Genomic DNA, 16,601 nt, shown 5'->3' with positions numbered 1-16,601 from the left:
GTAATGTTTATAACAAATTCATGTTAATGTGCTTCGGAAATCATTATATTATTAGTTTCGCAAAACGTTTACCGACTCCTTACAACAAATAGGGTATCACTTGGAAAATAAAACAGAACGGACAATCTCTTTGACAACATAAAATTTTAACATAACGTCTCCAAAACAGGAAGTGATATCTAGTTTATTAGGGAGAAGGTATAAATTCGTCTCATTTATAGTCTAGCTTTATCTCCAGTCCAAAAGACGTAGCGTAGGTCCGGAGTTAATCCCCCGCCGCCTCTAAATTACAACCAGCAGCATCTCATTGATTCTTGAAAACTCACGTCAGCGCGACGCGAATAACGAAAATTACAGTCATATTTTCCGACTGAGGAGAGGCGAAATAACCCGGCGGCCCCCTTTTACGTCCCCCCCCCTTGTATTTTGAAAGGGGGACTGGGACTATGGTTCGCGAATACTAAGGCATCTTCTCCCTAATAAACTAGATATCACTTCTTACCAAAACTATAGCGTACGCCTACACATCGACATGTACTGTCAGAGACGCCCGATACTCGACTATGGAGTGTTATAATTCCCCCGTTTTGTGGTACACTTATCTCGAAGAGAAGTATTATATACTTCTGTTGAAACCCAATAAAGACCCGGTGGGTTTTTTGGGAAGGGTTTTATGGCATAAACAAACAAACCCTTTTTGATAAGGAGCAAATAAATCGTGAATTTTCGTGACAATTAATCATTTTATTACATAATTGTACAAGAAAAATTGATATACAGCGTTGGCGCTTAATGTTCATTTAAATTTTCCAAAAGAGCTGTCCATTTCGGTGTAATTCACTTCGCAATTAGAGTCCGAATCGGAATTAATGGTGATGGAAGGAGTGTCCACTTTGATTCTTTTTGCCGCTGGTTTCCCCGTTTTTGACGAATCTCTGGTGTCCGCCTTCTTTTTAACGGCGGTCGCGGCTTTAGAATCGGGTTTGGCGCATTTTGGAAGGGTTTTAGGCAAACACAGATCGATCATTTTTGTAAAGTTCGGTAAATTAAACAAAACTTCGCCATTGTTATTGCGAACGTGATCACTTTTCATTCCTGCGATACGAACATTTAATGTATTATATTTGTAACTGTGTATATACATATCGTCAGGAGTTCATAATAATCCCCCTAACCCCTAACCCCCCTTCTCCTGATATTTATGAACTCCTGATATCGATAAGTCTTGTTTTTAATCGATTAATCTTGAAATGCTACGCAACGAATTGAATTTAATCGATTAATCTAGAAATGCTACGCAACGAATTGAATTTAATCGATTAATCTAGAAATGCTACGCAACGAATTGAATTTAATCGATTAAAGTCTTGTAATGCTACGCAACGAATTGAATTTAATAGATTAAAGTCTTGTAATGCTACGCAAAAGATTGAATTTAATCGATTAATCTAAAAATGCTACGCAACGAATTGAATTTAATCGATTAAAGTCTTGTAATGCTACGCAACGAATTGAATTTAATCGATTAAAGTCTTGTAATGCTACGCAACGAATTGAATTTAATAGATTAAAGTCTTGTAATGCTACGCAACGAATTGAATTTAATCGATTAAAGTCTTGTAATGCTACGCAACGAATTGAATTTAATCGATTAAAGTCTTGTAATGCTACGCAACGAATTGAATTTAATAGATTAAAGTCTTGTAATGCTACGCAAAAGATTGAATTTAATCGATTAATCTAAAAATGCTACGCAACGAATTGAATTTAATCGATTAAAGTCTTGTAATGCTACGCAACGAATTGAATTTAATAGATTAAAGTCTTGTAATGCTACGCAACGAATTGAATTTAATCGATTAAAGTCTTGTAATGCTACGCAACGAATTGAATTTAATCGATTAAAGTCTTGTAATGCTACGCAACGAATTGAATTTAATAGATTAAAGTCTTGTAATGCTACGCAACGAATTGAATTTAATCGATTAAAGTCTTGTAATGCTACGCAACGAATTGAATTTAATCGATTAAAGTCTTGTAATGCTACGCAACGAATTGAATTTAATCGATTAAAGTCTTGTAATGCTACGCAACGAATTGAATTTAATAGATTAAAGTCTTATAATGCTACGCAAAAGATTGGATTGAATTTAATAGATTAATATTGTGGTGATACGCAACGAATTCAATCGATTAATATTGTGGTGATACGCAACGAATTTAATCGATTAATATTGTGGTGATACGCAACGAATTCAATCGATTAATATTGTAGTGATACGCAACGAATTCAATCGATTAATATTGTAGTGATACGCAACGAATTCAATCGATTAATATTGTGGTGATACGCAACGAATTCAATCGATTAATATTGTGGTGATACGCAACGAATTCAATCGATTAATATTGTGGTGATACGCAACGAATTCAATCGATTAATATTGTAGTGATACGCCACGAATTCAATCGATTAATATTGTGGTGATACGCAACGAATTCAATCGATTAATATTGTAGTGATACGCAACGAATTCAATCGATTAATATTGTAGTGATACGCAACGAATTCAATCGATTAATATTGTGGTGATACGCAACGAATTCAATCGATTAATATTGTGGTGATACGCAACGAATTCAATCGATTAATATTGTGGTGATACGCAACGAATTCAATCGATTAATATTGTAGTGATACGCAACGAATTCAATCGATTAATATTGTAGTGATACGCAACGAATTCAATCGATTAATATTGTGGTGATACGCAACGAATTCAATCGATTAATATTGTGGTGATACGCAACGAATTCAATCGATTAATATTGTGGTGATACGCAACGAATTCAATCGATTAATATTGTGGTGATACGCAACGAATTCAATCGATTAATATTGTAGTGATACGCAACGAATTCAATCGATTAATATTGTAGTGATACGCAACGAATTCAATCGATTAATATTGTGGTGATACACAACGAATTCAATCGATTAATATTGTGGTGATACGCAACGAATTCAATCGATTAATATTGTGGTGATACGCAACGAATTCAATCGATTAATATTGTAGTGATACGCAACGAATTCAATCGATTAATATTGTAGTGATACGCAACGAATTCAATCGATTAATATTGTGGTGATACGCAACGAATTCAATCGATTAATATTGTGGTGATACGCAACGAATTCAATCGATTAATATTGTGGTGATACGCAACGAATTCAATCGATTAATATTGTAGTGATACGCAACGAATTCAATCGATTAATATTGTAGTGATACGCAACGAATTCAATCGATTAATATTGTGGTGATACGCAACGAATTCAATCGATTAATATTGTGGTGATACGCAACGAATTCAATCGATTAATATTGTGGTGATACGCAACGAATTCAATCGATTAATATTGTAGTGATACGCCACGAATTCAATCGATTAGTCTTGTAGTAAAGTCTTGTTATATTACGCAACGCTTTTACCTTAATCGATTAAAGTCTTGCAATGCTACGCAACGAATTGAATTTAATCGATTAGTCTCGTAGAACATTAAGCAACGCCTTGTTTTAAGCGATTAAAGAGTTGTAGAGTAGCATACAACCCATTAATATCATCGATTAAAGTCTTGTAGAATATTATACAACCCATTGAATATCATCGATTAAATCCTGTAACGCTACGCAACGAAGTTAATTTAATCGATTAGTCTTGTAGAATATTACGCAAGGCCTTGTTTTTAATCGATTAGTCTTGTAGAATATTACGCAAGGCCTTGTTTTTAATCGATTAAAGTCTTGTAGAATATTATACAACCCATTTAATATAATCGATTAAAGTCTTGTAGAATATCATAAAACCCATTTAATATAATCGATTAAAGTCTTGTAGAATATTATACCACCCATTGAATATCACCGATTAAAGTCTTGTAATGCTACGCAACGAATTGAATTTAATCGATTAAATCTGGTAGAATATTATACAACCCATTGAAAATCATTGATAATTATTGTAAAATATTATACAGACCATTGAATAACATTGATTATTATTGTAGAATATTACACAGCCCATTGAATTTAATCGATTAAATTCTTGTAATGCAAGCAAAATATGAGGTTGTCTTTTCGGGATTCTATAATAGAGTCTTGTCACTGCTTTTTACGGAGCACGATTTTTAACTTACAAAATGAGTATTCATTTCAAAGACCCCAAAGTTACGACTATTTTAGAGCAAAGCGCGGGGTCACGTGGTTCCCCCCCCCCCCCCAAGGTGACTTTTCTTACGAAATCCGGGTTTAGCTTGGCGAAGACTAGTGGTCGGGATTCATAAGTCTACTTATAAATCCCGCCCACAAATGCCATAACTGGAGTTCTTAAGGAAAGTCACCTTTCGACCCGACCTTTTCCTTTAAGAAAAGCGTCCCAATGTAGGCAACCTAGGCTTAAATTAACTTACCTTCTTTCAAATAGCTTATGGTAGAGTAAGGTGTATAGTGAAAGTCTTCTTCTAAATAGCCTTCGACCAATAACATAGCTATGATATTTTCCAGCGTCTCTCGCGAAAATTTAAAGACGTCACAATTGATTGGTCTCAATTTTGTATTGGCTTTTCCTTCGATTGTATCGAGGAGTTTAATTGCCGTCAGTCTTTGGTCCAACGATCCCGCTTTGTCCAAAATTTTGTAAATAGTGTTGCAAAGTTTCGTCACATTCGTCCCTTCTATGACGTCTACGAAAGGACCAACCAACATCGTCAATAATCCGATAGGTTATAACAAAGAATGGCAAATGAAAGTAAAAGAATGGCAAGTGAATAACAAATGAATGTCAAATGAATAACAAATGAATGTCAAATGAATAACAAATGAATGACAAATGAAAGTTAATGAATGGCAAATGAAAGTTAATGAATGGCAAACGAAAGTTAATGAATGGCGAGTGAAAATAAATGAGTGACAAGTGAAAGTAAATGAATGACAAGTGAGAATAAATGAATGACAAGTGAGAATAAATGAGTGGCAAGTGAAAATAAATGAGTGGCAAGTGAAAATAAATGAGTGACAAATGAAAATAAATGAGTGGCAAGTGAAAATAAATGAGTGACAAATGAAAATAAATGAGTGACAAATGAAAATAAATGAGTGACAAGTGAAAATAAATGAGTGACAAATGAAAATAAATGAGTGACAAATGAAAATAAATGAGTGACAAATGAAAATAAATGAGTGACAAATGAAAATAAATGTTTAGCATTACTCGAAGTAAATCATGGTTTGATATACCAAACGAAATCCCTGAACTATCCCTGACTTTTTAGGAAGAAACTTTAAATCCCTGACTTATTCCCCCTATCCCTGAATTATCCAAGTTCAATAGGAACCCGCGTACTTACCAGACTTGACGCAACTGTCACACATTTTCCTACAACAGTCATCATCCCAAACTTCGTCAAAGTGTTGAGAAATGATCTCGCGTCTGCATCTGCGCATGTACAATATGGCATGCAATAACATTATAATAATGTTTGTGGTATATTTTGAAGTCTATTAGAGGCGGGGTCTTCCTTAGTAGTGCCATATGTTTCGTTACCTTGTTTGATCAATGCAATACGCGACCATTCCATACAACTTTTCGATTCCCGTTCGTTCGGAGAAAACCATACAACTCTGTCGAAACATATCACCCAGACGATAAAATAAAATGCACTTTGATGGCTTGTCATCTCGACCTGTAATGAAAGTAACTTCATTACCACATTAAGAGGTCGATCTTGCGATCTAGTAGCGTTTTCTTAAACTAAACCACAAAGCGTTAACCCGAGATACACCTGACAAAAATGACACATTATCACTTGCAATAGACCCGAGATACACCTGAAATACGCGACACATTATCACTCAAAATAGACCCGAGATACACCTGAAATACGTGACACATTATCACTCGCAATAGACCCGAGATACACCTGACATAAGTGGCACATTATCACTTGAAATAGACCCGAGATACACCTGACATACGTGACAAATTACCACTTGAAATAGACCCGAGATACACCTGACATACGTGACAAATTATCACTTGAAATAGACCCGAGATACACCTGACATACGCGACACATTATCACTCGCAAGAGACCCGAGATACACCTGACAAACGTGATAAATTACCACTTGAAATAGACCCGAGATACACCTGACATACGTGACAAATTATCACTTGAAATAGACCCGAGATACACCTGACATACGCGACACATTATCACTTGCAAGAGACCCGAGATACACCTGACATACGTGACAAATTATGGTTTGGCTTACCAGCTCTGCCACTCTCTTGGTAATAGCTCTCCATGTTCTTGGACATGGAGTGATGAATGACGAAGCGGACATCGGGTTTGTCGATGCCCATTCCAAAGGCGATAGTGGCCACGATGACGTAGATTTCCCTCTTGACCCATTTAACGTGCACTTTCTTCCTGTCCGCCGCGTCCATGTTACCGTGGTACTCCCTGGCTTTGATTCCATTCCCCCTTAAGTCCTTCGCTACTTCCGTACAATCTTTGATAGAGAAACAGTAAACTATACCTGAAAAACAGATGTTCAAAATATACTCAATAGCTGGTTTTATAACAAAAGGATTGCCCTCGGCGTCATTTGCTACGTCATCCCGATAAAACTGACCAATATAGAGAGCTTTCAGTTGGCTGAGTAGTACGTCACACCCTCCTAAGTCTTGCCAAGGCTCTGGCAGCCATATTGGTGGGTAATAGCTTTCCTTCTGTATTCAACTCACCTACCAATATGTCCGTGAAAATTATCTCACGAATCTTAATTAGCTCCTCCCCCAACCGAAAGCTCCCTATTCCTTAATTTCCATAGCCCACTCGATCACGCGGGCTGCTCCTAAGTCTTGCCAAGGTTCTGGCAGCCATATTGGTGGGCATTAGCTTTAGTTCTGTATTCAACCCACCAGTATGGCCGTGAAAATTATCTCAAGAATCTTAATTAGCTCCTCCCCCAACCGAAAGCTGACCTATTCCTTAATTTTCATAGCCCACTCGATCACGCGGGCTGCTCTAGTCTAGCAACAAGCGTGATCGGGTGGACAGTGACTATACTTAAAATGAAGACTTCCTCATTCAGGGTTCGGAGATATTTTTCTATTGAAAATCCCTGACTTTTCATGCAACTTATCCCTGACCAAATTTTGACACCAATATCCCTGGGACCATTTTAAGTACGTGTTGACCCGCAGAGTCCACTTCATGGTGACACCTGCAGCCCATATTTATCATTGCTCAAAGGAATCATGGTTTGATATGCCTAAACGAAATCCCTGACTTTTCAAGAAAAAACTTTAAATCCCTGACTTATCCCCGAGTTTTCCCCTTATTTTCCAAATCCCTGTCTTATCCAGGTTATTCGTGTTTCGTAAGAACCCCGAGTTGTAATGGAACTACAGCATGTTCAAAGTTAAACTTACCACTTTCTTCGGGAAACTCATTAAGTATCAGACTTGCCATTTCCAAAATGAGTTCTTTGTGGTTAGCGGACTTCTGACGAACCTTCATTCAACGCAATAATAATTGGCGTAAATTTAATTAGACCTAAAAGTAATCAAGGACTACTGCGCCACCCCGCCACCATTGCTTTAGAGGCGTCTGCTAAATCGAACCCCTTTACGCGCGTGATCGTGCCCAACCTTACCCTTACCTCAGCCTGTGAGAATTAAACCAATCCTTATAGGGATAAGGTAGGTTCGATTTAGCAGACGCCACCGATTGGTTTAGTGGCGTCCGCTAACTCGAATCACGTACGCGCGAGATCGAGTGGGGTATGTCCTACCTTACCCCTTACCTCTCACTATCAGCCTGTGAGAATTCAACCAATACTTTTAGGGGTAAGAGGTTCGATTTAGCAGACGCCACAGATTGGTTTAGTGGCGTCTGCTAACTCGAACCCCTTACGCGCTTGATCGAGTGGGCTATGCCCAACCTTGCCCCTTACCTCTCACTATCAGCCTGTGAGAATTCAACCAATCCTTTTAGGGGTAAGGTAGGTTCGATTTAGCAGACGCCACCGATTGGTTTAGTGGCGTCTGCTAAATCGAACCACGTACGCGCGAGATCGAGTGGGGTATGCCCAACCTTACCCTACCTCTCTCAGCCTGTGAAGAATTCAACCAATCCCTTTAGGAGTACGAGGGGTTCGTTCTAGCAGACGCCACCGATTGGTTTAGTGGCGTCTGCTAAATCGAACCCCCTTACGCGCGTGATCGAGTGAGGTATGTCCTACCTTAAACTTACCCTTACCCTTACCCTTACCTCTCTCAGCCTGTGAGAATTCAACCAATCCTTTTATGGGTAAGGTAGGTTCGTTCTAGCAGACGCCACTAAACAAATAGCGGATGGCGCAGTAGTCCTTGATTATTTTTAAGACTAATTAAATATTAATTAATTATCATTTGTAATAAGAGATCATTAAGGTTTCTTTTTAATATTTATTTCCTTTTATATTTAGAAAAAGGCCAACCAATCATTCTTTTAATTAGGGTATAATCAGTTATGTTACCTTAATTAACTTTTCCTTTTAATTGCTTAGAAAGTCAATTGGAGCGTACCTGATAGAATAAATTGGGTCTGTTGAGAGGAGCTTTGAAAACGAGGCATCCTTCCAGACGCAGAAATTTTTGTACATCTTCCAAGACAGTCGAGGGAGCCGTGGCCGTCAAACCCAGAATAGGAACCTTGGGGAACTGCTTCCGAAGAACACCCAGAAATTGAAAATCTGAAACAAAATAATGTGCAGCCAACTAATTATTCATAAGGGAAACGTTCAGGTAACATAACATTATACCTTAAAAGAACAACCTTTCCCTAAATATAAAGTAATTAGCATTTAATTAGTCTTGAAATCAAGGACTACTGCGCAGTCTGGGAAATAGCAGCAGTGCACACTTCCTCTGGTCCAAAACCAGTTTATTAATTGCTTGGACTAGTTTTTTTATTCAAAAAGTGGCCGGGGGTTACTGGTCCTTGGGACCAGTTTATTAATTGCAAATCTATAGGAGAACTGAACAAAGGCTGGGACCACTCCGGAGACCAGTTTATTATTTAGGACACTAGGGGGGTGTCACTGGTCCCAAGGACTAGTTTAAAAATTATCCTTATTTCCCAGACTGCTACTGCGCCATCCACCGCCATTGGTTTAGTGGCGTCTGCTAAATCGAACCACTCACGCGCGTGATCGAGTGGGCTATGCCCTGCCTTACCCTTACCCTTACCCTTACCCTTACCCTTACCCTTACCTCCAGTCTGGGTAGAAGGAATATTTTTAAACTAGTCCTTGGGACCAGTGATCCCCCGCCCCTAGTGTCCGAAATAATAAACTGGTCTCCGGACTGGTCCCAGCCTTTGCTCTCCTATACATTTTCAATTAATAAACTGGTCCCGAGGACCAGTAACCCCCGGCCACTTCTTGAATTTAAAAACTAGTCCAAGCAATTAAAATTTATAAACTAGTTTTGGACCAGAGGAAGTGCACTGCTATTTCCCAGACTGCCTACCACTCTCAGCCTGAGCCTGGAAGAATTCAATCAATCCCTTTAGGGTTAAGTGGTTCGATTTAGCAGACGCCACTAAACTAATGGTGGATGGCGCAGTAGTCCTTGATTATTTTTAATAATAATTAGATGCTAATTATCACATTGTAATAACAGATCATTTATTTAGTTTTTTTTATTATGAGTCATCTGCTTCACAGTAGAAATGTTCCAATATTTTCTATTCTGAAGCAGACGACGCGTAATTTCGACCGAAATTTGTCAGTTAAAAGTAGGGGGGTTAGGCCTTGGCACACGCATCGGGAATAAAGTGGATTGAATTGAAAAATCTGAGTCAAAATTATGAGCCACAATAGAAACGTTTCAATATTTTCGACTCTGAAGCAGACGACGCGTCATTTTGACCCTGATTTTTTTTTCAGTTCAAAGTAGCGAGTTAAGCCTTGGCACACGCATCGGGAATAAAGTGGATTGAATTTAAAAATCTGGGTCAAAATTATGAGCCACAATAGAAACGTTTCAATATTCTCGATTCTGAAGCAGACGACGCGTCATTTTGATCAAGATTTTGTCAGTTAAGAGTAGCGCGTTAGGACTTGGCACACGCATCGGGAATAAGGTGGATTGAATTGAAAAATCTGGGTCAAAATTATGAGCCACAATAGAAACGTTTCAATATTCTCGATTCTGAAGCAGACGACGCGTCATTTTGACCCAGATTTGTCAGTTAAAAGTAGAGCGTTAGGACTTGGCACACGCATCGGGAATAAAGTGGATTGAATTGAAAAATCTGGGTCAAAATTATGAGCCACAACCCACAATAGATTAATAGAAACGTTTCAATATTTTCGACTCCGAAGCAGACGACGCGTCATTTTGACCCAGTTTTTTTTTTCAGTTCAAAGTAGCGAGTTAAGCCTTAGCACACGCATCGGGAATTAAGTGGATTGAATTGAAAAATCTGGGTCAAAATTATGAGTCATCAGCTTCACTGTTCACAATAGAAACGTTTCAATATTTTCGACTCTGAAGCAGACGCCGCGTCATTTTGACCCTGATTTTTTTTTCAGTTCAAAGTAGCGAGTTAGGCCTTGGCACACGCATCGGGAATAAGGTGGATTGAATTGAAAAATCTGGGTCAAAATTACAAGTCACCAGCTTCACTATTCACAATAGAAACGTTTCAATATTCTGGACTCTGAAGCAGACGACGCGTCATTTTGATCAAGATTTTGTCGGTTCAAAGTAGCGAGTTAAGCCTTGGCACACGCATCGGGAATAAGGTGGATGTAATTATCTGACCACTTCATTCTACCTTTATAGACAATGTTTTAAAGGGAATGTGAAACGTACCTCGTCTAAAATCGTGTCCCCATTGCGAGCAACAATGCACTTCGTCAATAGCGAAAAGCGAGAGTTTCTTGGCAATGTAACATTTCTCCAATTTGGACATGAATCGCTTGCTCTTGGACATCCTCTCGGGAGTGCAATAGACCAATTTCAGTTCTCCATTCATCATGGCATTCTCCACACGCGTCACGTCTTTCGACGTCTTCCCACTATGAATTAAGTCCGCCGCTACTTTCAAAGACTGAAGGGCCATCACTTGGTCTTCCATTAAGGACACCAATGGAGAGATCACGACAGTTACGCCTTAACGACAAAGATGAACCCATAGATATTAAGAATCCTAGACAACGTACTATTTTCAGTAGGCGGGTCTCGAACTGAAATTTCAATCCCCCTTTACGCGTGTGTGTGATAGGGTGAATGATCCCCCCTTGGCGTGTGTGTGATAGGGTGAATGGTACGTGGCGCCCCCTATCGACGAGCGAAGTAGCTATTGAACTTGAATAATACCAAAAGTGGATGAGAGGAAAAGTATGAAAATGGCTGCAAAAGTCGCGACGCGATTCATCAGAGTTTCGCCGTAGTTGACCGCGTTTTATTGGCGTAGCTATACAGGGCCTGTTCACTCCCTTAAAATAGGTCTTGTGCAGCGTGGGAAATAAGGCGGTGGCACAGGGCAAATGACCAGTTTAAAAATTGCCTGGACCAGTTTAAAAATTAAATCGGAGGGGGTCAGTGGTCCACGAGACCACTAAGAAAATTCATCGGTTTCCAGAGTCCAGACATTAGCTAATATATTGTAATTATCCACTTCTTCAATTTAGCAGACGACGCGCCCTGTTCAGTGGTCATGGACCAGTTTATTTATTCCAAGCCAGAGGGGTCGCTGGCCCAATGTCCAGTTTAAAAAAATCCTTATTTCCCACCCTGGTCTTGTGTTAATTCGCGGTTACAAGGTTACCGTCGTCTGCTATTGTGTATGCTAGAACTTCCTCGATTTGTGTTTGTAGTCAGGACAGAGTAGCTGGTAATGTTTTAAAAGGTAATTGAAGGTATAATATGGATTTAAGTAAGGTTATCTAAGCAATAGAAGAGCAGATACGTTTAAAACAAATCTCGGTAATTTAGCTATAGTGCGAGCAGCTTGCGTCGTGATGCGCGTGATCGAGTGGGCTATGGTTAAACCAAGGAGCATAAATGTCTGAACTACTTTTATTCAGTCGTGAGTTTGCAAGTCCATCAGTCACTAGTAGACTAAATAGTTATTGGCGAAACTTTGAGTTTGATGTCCGCGTTTTTTAACACAGGCTCTATGGCCATTGTCACATACTTTCCCTCTCATCCACATTTGATAATACTTAAAAACCGTAACGTTAATTGCATCTGGCAAATGTTTTAATTCTCTGTTAATAAACATCTCTCAGCATCCTACAAACACTTTTCCTGCCATTAAATATTGCGGAAATTAATCAAAATTAATCTATATCTATATAAATCAAAGTCCTGACTGACAGACAGACTGACTGATTATCAACGCCCAGCCCAAACCGCTTGCCCTAGAAGGCTGAAAATTTGCAGGAACGTTACTCATAAGTAGTAGGCGCGTACTAAGAAAGATTTCCCCCCAATCCGCCGCCATCTTAATAAATGGCGGCCAGAAATGTAAAAAAACCTTCTCTATGCAACAAAGTCCGCGTGTGCGTTTCAACCGATTTCGCAAATATTTAGTACACTGGTTTCCTTTAACCTATAGACGGGCTGAATGCGGTCTTTTGGGTTCGATTTGATGCCATCTTTTTAAATGTCGCCCAAAAACTTAAAAACCCTTCTTTATGGAATAATGTCCGTGTGAAAAGTAATAAAAAATGCGTGTCCCTAGGGGCTGACGGGCAACGCCGAGTCCCTTCGCTCATAGGGTGCTACAAAAATATTAGTCGAATCAGTAAAATCTACCCATTCTTTATATCATTTTGACGGGTAACAGCTAGTTGTTTATATAAAACGTCCCGGGACCAACTGGATTCGAACCCGGGGGTTGTCCCCCTCCCAAGTACTGACCACGCTCGACGCTGTTTAAGTAACTTCGCGTCTTAACATGGATGGGGTTAGTAATATTTTAGTTTACCTCGCCGCCTGTAGATGGCGCCACAAGCGACTCACCCTTGGTGGTTTCTTATTTGATAAAACAGAAAAGTCCTAGCTAGGCCTATTTATCTATATCTATAGGGGAAGTGGGGCAAGGGATGAAAATTTCCCCCGCTAATCGTAATCGTCACTCCCCTGTTCAACCAATCAGACGCTTTCTCCCACTAGCATTCCATTTTGTTAAGTTTGCCTGCCATTTTGGTTTAAAAAGGAAGGTGTCATTTTAAGCCACACCCCTCTGGCCTCTCCCTATATTGTAAGACAGTCCTCCACCTTTGGCTATATAAGAAATTTCCTTGTAAATTTGGGTTAGTGTGACGTCATTCCACGACAATTAACACCAGATGGCGTGCGCCGAACCAAAATGTATTTCACTTTTAAGAACAGAAACTAATACCATGCACGGGCCTTGACAGATTAAGAAGAAAATTAATTTGGATGAAGTAACATGTAGCGCCATCTACATTTATATATATTAATAATTAACGCCTAATATCCTAGCTGGTTATCTTATATCATAGCCCACTCGATCGGTGTGGGAGGAACACCGTTTTTTGGCCCTAATTTGGCAAATAATGGCTCAAATCTCTTGAAAATTTAATCGGATGTGTTCCCCCCATAGACGGCCATGTTAAAAGCTGACGGCTTTGATTTTCGGCTTAAAATGCTTGATACGCGCTTTAACATAGGATAATAATTCTTTCGGTGGGCTTCTATACTGCGCGAGCAGCCTGCGTCCGCGAGTCGCGTGATCCAGGGGGCTATGGTCTAACTAAGCTTTAAACAAATGCCACCAGATGCTCACATAGTTAAGGGTTGGAGTTAACTGGCCTCTTGGACGAGTTCTGATTGGTTCGAGCCTGAGTCCAGTGTGGGACTGGGAATAAGGAATATTTTTTAAACTGACCAGTTGACCCCCTAGTGACTCAAAATAATAGTAAACTGGTCTCAGGACTAGTTTACCCCTTTATTTTACTACACATTTTCAATTAATGAACCCCACTTCTTCAATTTCATAACTGGTCCAAGCAATTATTAAACTGGTTTTGGACCAGAGGAAGTGTGCTATTTCCCGGAATGTACCTTAAAGGTGTGTTTAGAAGCAAAGCCCACTCAATCACGCGTTCCACGACAATGGATCAGTTTGCTTCCAGGAGCGCGTGATCGAGTGGGCTATGATATAAGATAACCAGCTAGGATATTAGGCGTTAATTATTAATATATATAAATGTAGATGGCGCTACATGTTATTTCATCCAAATTAATTTTCTTCTTAATCTGTCAAGGCCCGTGCATGGTATTAGTTTCTGTTCTTAAAAGTGAAATACATTTTGGTTCGGCGCACGCCATCTGGTGTGAATTGTCGTGGAATGACGTCACACTAACCCGAATTTACTAGGAAATTTCTTATATAGCCTAAGGGGGGGAGGACTGTCTTACAATATAGGGTGAGGCCAGAGGGGTGTGGCTTAAAATGACTCCTTCCTTTTTAAACCAAAATGGCAGGCAAACTTAGCAAAATGGAATGCTAGTGGGAGAAAGCGTCTGATTGGTTAAACTGGGGAGTGACGATTAGCGGGGGAAATTTTCATCCCTTGCCCCACTTCCTATAGATAAATAGGCCTAGCTAGGACTTTTCTGTTTTATCAAATGAGAAACCCCCTCATTTGTGTGTGATAGGGTGAGTCGCTTATGGCGCCATCTACACGCGGCCAGGTAAACTAAAATATTACTAATCCCATCCATGTTAAGACGCAAAGTTACTTAAACAGCCCTAATTTTGAAGGGTTAGCATACTACCTTTGATGTTTATAATTTAACAAAATCTTACCTGGCAGCAATAACGCTGGAAGTTGATAGCAAAGACTCTTTCCGCCACCAGTCGGCATAATGAGTATCGTACTTTGCTTTTGCATAACGGCGTTAATGGTAGGTAGTTGATAGGAACGCAGGGCTTTGATATGAAAGATTGTTTTCAATAATTCGTCCATTTTTTCAAAATATGACGTATCAGTATTTTTTTCAAATTTCTCTTGCAATTTCTTGTTGGAATTTCGAGTCATTTCCTGCTTTATTTCCAATTTTTCATTGTAAAGATCGTCCCGTTTTTGAACGAGAGCGGAGATTTTCGTTTCCAAAGTGGAAATTTTCTTCTCCACAAGCTCCAATTTCCCGCGAAGTTCATCTAAAATCAGTTTAAAAATTCATTTCCGAGAATACATTTTCCTATCGAGATATTTTGTACCGTTAAAGTCGTCGCAATCAGACATTTGTACAGTAAACAATAATAAATTAAGGATAATATTATAAGTTTTCCACGCCAAAATTTAACACGTGCATTTTGACATATCATGTGAAATAAACAGTTAAACACTGTTGTCAATTTGCTCAGAAAATCAAGCAGACGACAGCAAAGTTTATTTCATAGCGTTTTCCTTTGGGTCCTCGCGGAGCGCTCCCAAGGAGCAATAAAAATGGTAGAAGTAGTTTCCAGCTTCATTAAAGACTGTTTTGAAGAATATGATCTCCTAGTTTTTAAAAGTCGAGGGCGGCATAGCTCACTTGATCACGCGCTCGACGACGCAAGCCCAATCCATTAAAGCGAAGCGGTATACCGCGCCTTTTGAATTATCGACGGGAAGCTCGAAGGAACCGAAAGTTACTTCTGGTAACATTTAAGTTATAAGAGAGGCGTTAGGTTTTGTTTTGCCAGATCCTCTGTCCTATTGATCCAAATGACCTAAAATTTTAATTAGACTTGTATTTCGACGTGTTTTTACCTCTCCGAGTGACGTATGTCACGGAGAGGTTCTAATTTCGACGTGTGTGTCTGTCTGTCTGTCTGTCTGTCTGTCTGTCTGTCTGTCTGTCTGTCTGTCTGTTGTTACACCCACGTGACCGCGTTCGCAGTTTCCAAATCGGAGCAAACGTGTTCGCCATTTCCGAACTGCTTTCACAGTCACGGAAATGGCTCCTTTACTTGAGTTCTCACACCACCATCTTCTGGTCTTTGCCCATTCCACACGGACACCAGTCTGTACATACTGGCTTCTAATCACCACCATCTTCTGGTCTTCGTCCATTCCACTTGGACACCAGTCTGTACATACTGGATTCTAATCACCACCATCTTTTGGTCTTCGTCCATCCCACATGGACACCAGTCTGTACATAATGGCTTCTAATCACCACCATCTTTTGGTCTTCGTCCATCCCACATGGACACCAGTCTGTACACCTGGCTTCTAATCACCACCATCTTCTGGTCTTCGTCCATTCCACACGGACACCAGTCTGTACATACTGGCTTCTAATCACCACCATCTTCTGGTCTTCGTCCATTCCACTTGGACACCAGTCTGTACACCTGGCTTCTAATCACCACCATCTTCTGGTCTTCGTCCATTCCACTTGGACACCAGTCTGTACACCTGGCTTCTAATCACCACCATCTTCTGGTCTTCGTCCATTCCACTTGGACACCAGTCTGTACACCTGGCTTCTACTCCATCGTCATCGTTGGG

General features: G+C 39.7%; 1 protein-coding gene across 1 annotated transcript; it reads right to left on the bottom strand.

Annotated features, from left to right (window-relative positions):
- Window positions 1-723: 723 nt before the first annotated feature.
- On the bottom strand, window positions 724-15,481 carry LOC149647300 (ATP-dependent DNA helicase Q1-like). The gene is made up of 10 exons (XM_089850173.1): window positions 15,323-15,481; window positions 14,909-15,262; window positions 10,936-11,235; window positions 8,641-8,807; window positions 7,504-7,585; window positions 6,339-6,605; window positions 5,608-5,746; window positions 5,411-5,499; window positions 4,475-4,747; window positions 724-1,095 (listed from the first exon to the last, which is right to left on the bottom strand). Exons 1-10 carry the CDS (start codon window positions 15,345-15,347, stop codon window positions 797-799), a joined length of 1,995 nt encoding a protein of 664 aa, XP_089706299.1. The 5' UTR covers window positions 15,348-15,481; the 3' UTR covers window positions 724-796.
- Window positions 15,482-16,601: the final 1,120 nt, after the last annotated feature.

The sequence above is a fragment of the Phalangium opilio genome, unplaced genomic scaffold (genome assembly GCF_054372755.1).
Source record: "Phalangium opilio isolate 3A_F unplaced genomic scaffold, DU_Popi_V2 ptg000089l_1, whole genome shotgun sequence".
NCBI classification, from domain to species: Eukaryota; Metazoa; Arthropoda; class Arachnida; order Opiliones; family Phalangiidae; genus Phalangium; species Phalangium opilio.
This window is presented reverse-complemented; position numbering and strand designations above follow the sequence as displayed.

Coding starts and splice junctions, on each gene's coding strand:
- LOC149647300 (XM_089850173.1), bottom strand. CDS start 15,347: ATGTCTGATTGCGACGACTTTAACG. Junction 7,586..8,640: donor GACCCAATTTATTCTATCAG/GTACGCTCCAAT, acceptor CGTTGAATGAAG/GTTCGTCAGAAGTCCGCTAA. Junction 6,606..7,503: donor TGAGTTTCCCGAAGAAAGTG/GTAAGTTTAACT, acceptor TCTGTTTTTCAG/GTATAGTTTACTGTTTCTCT.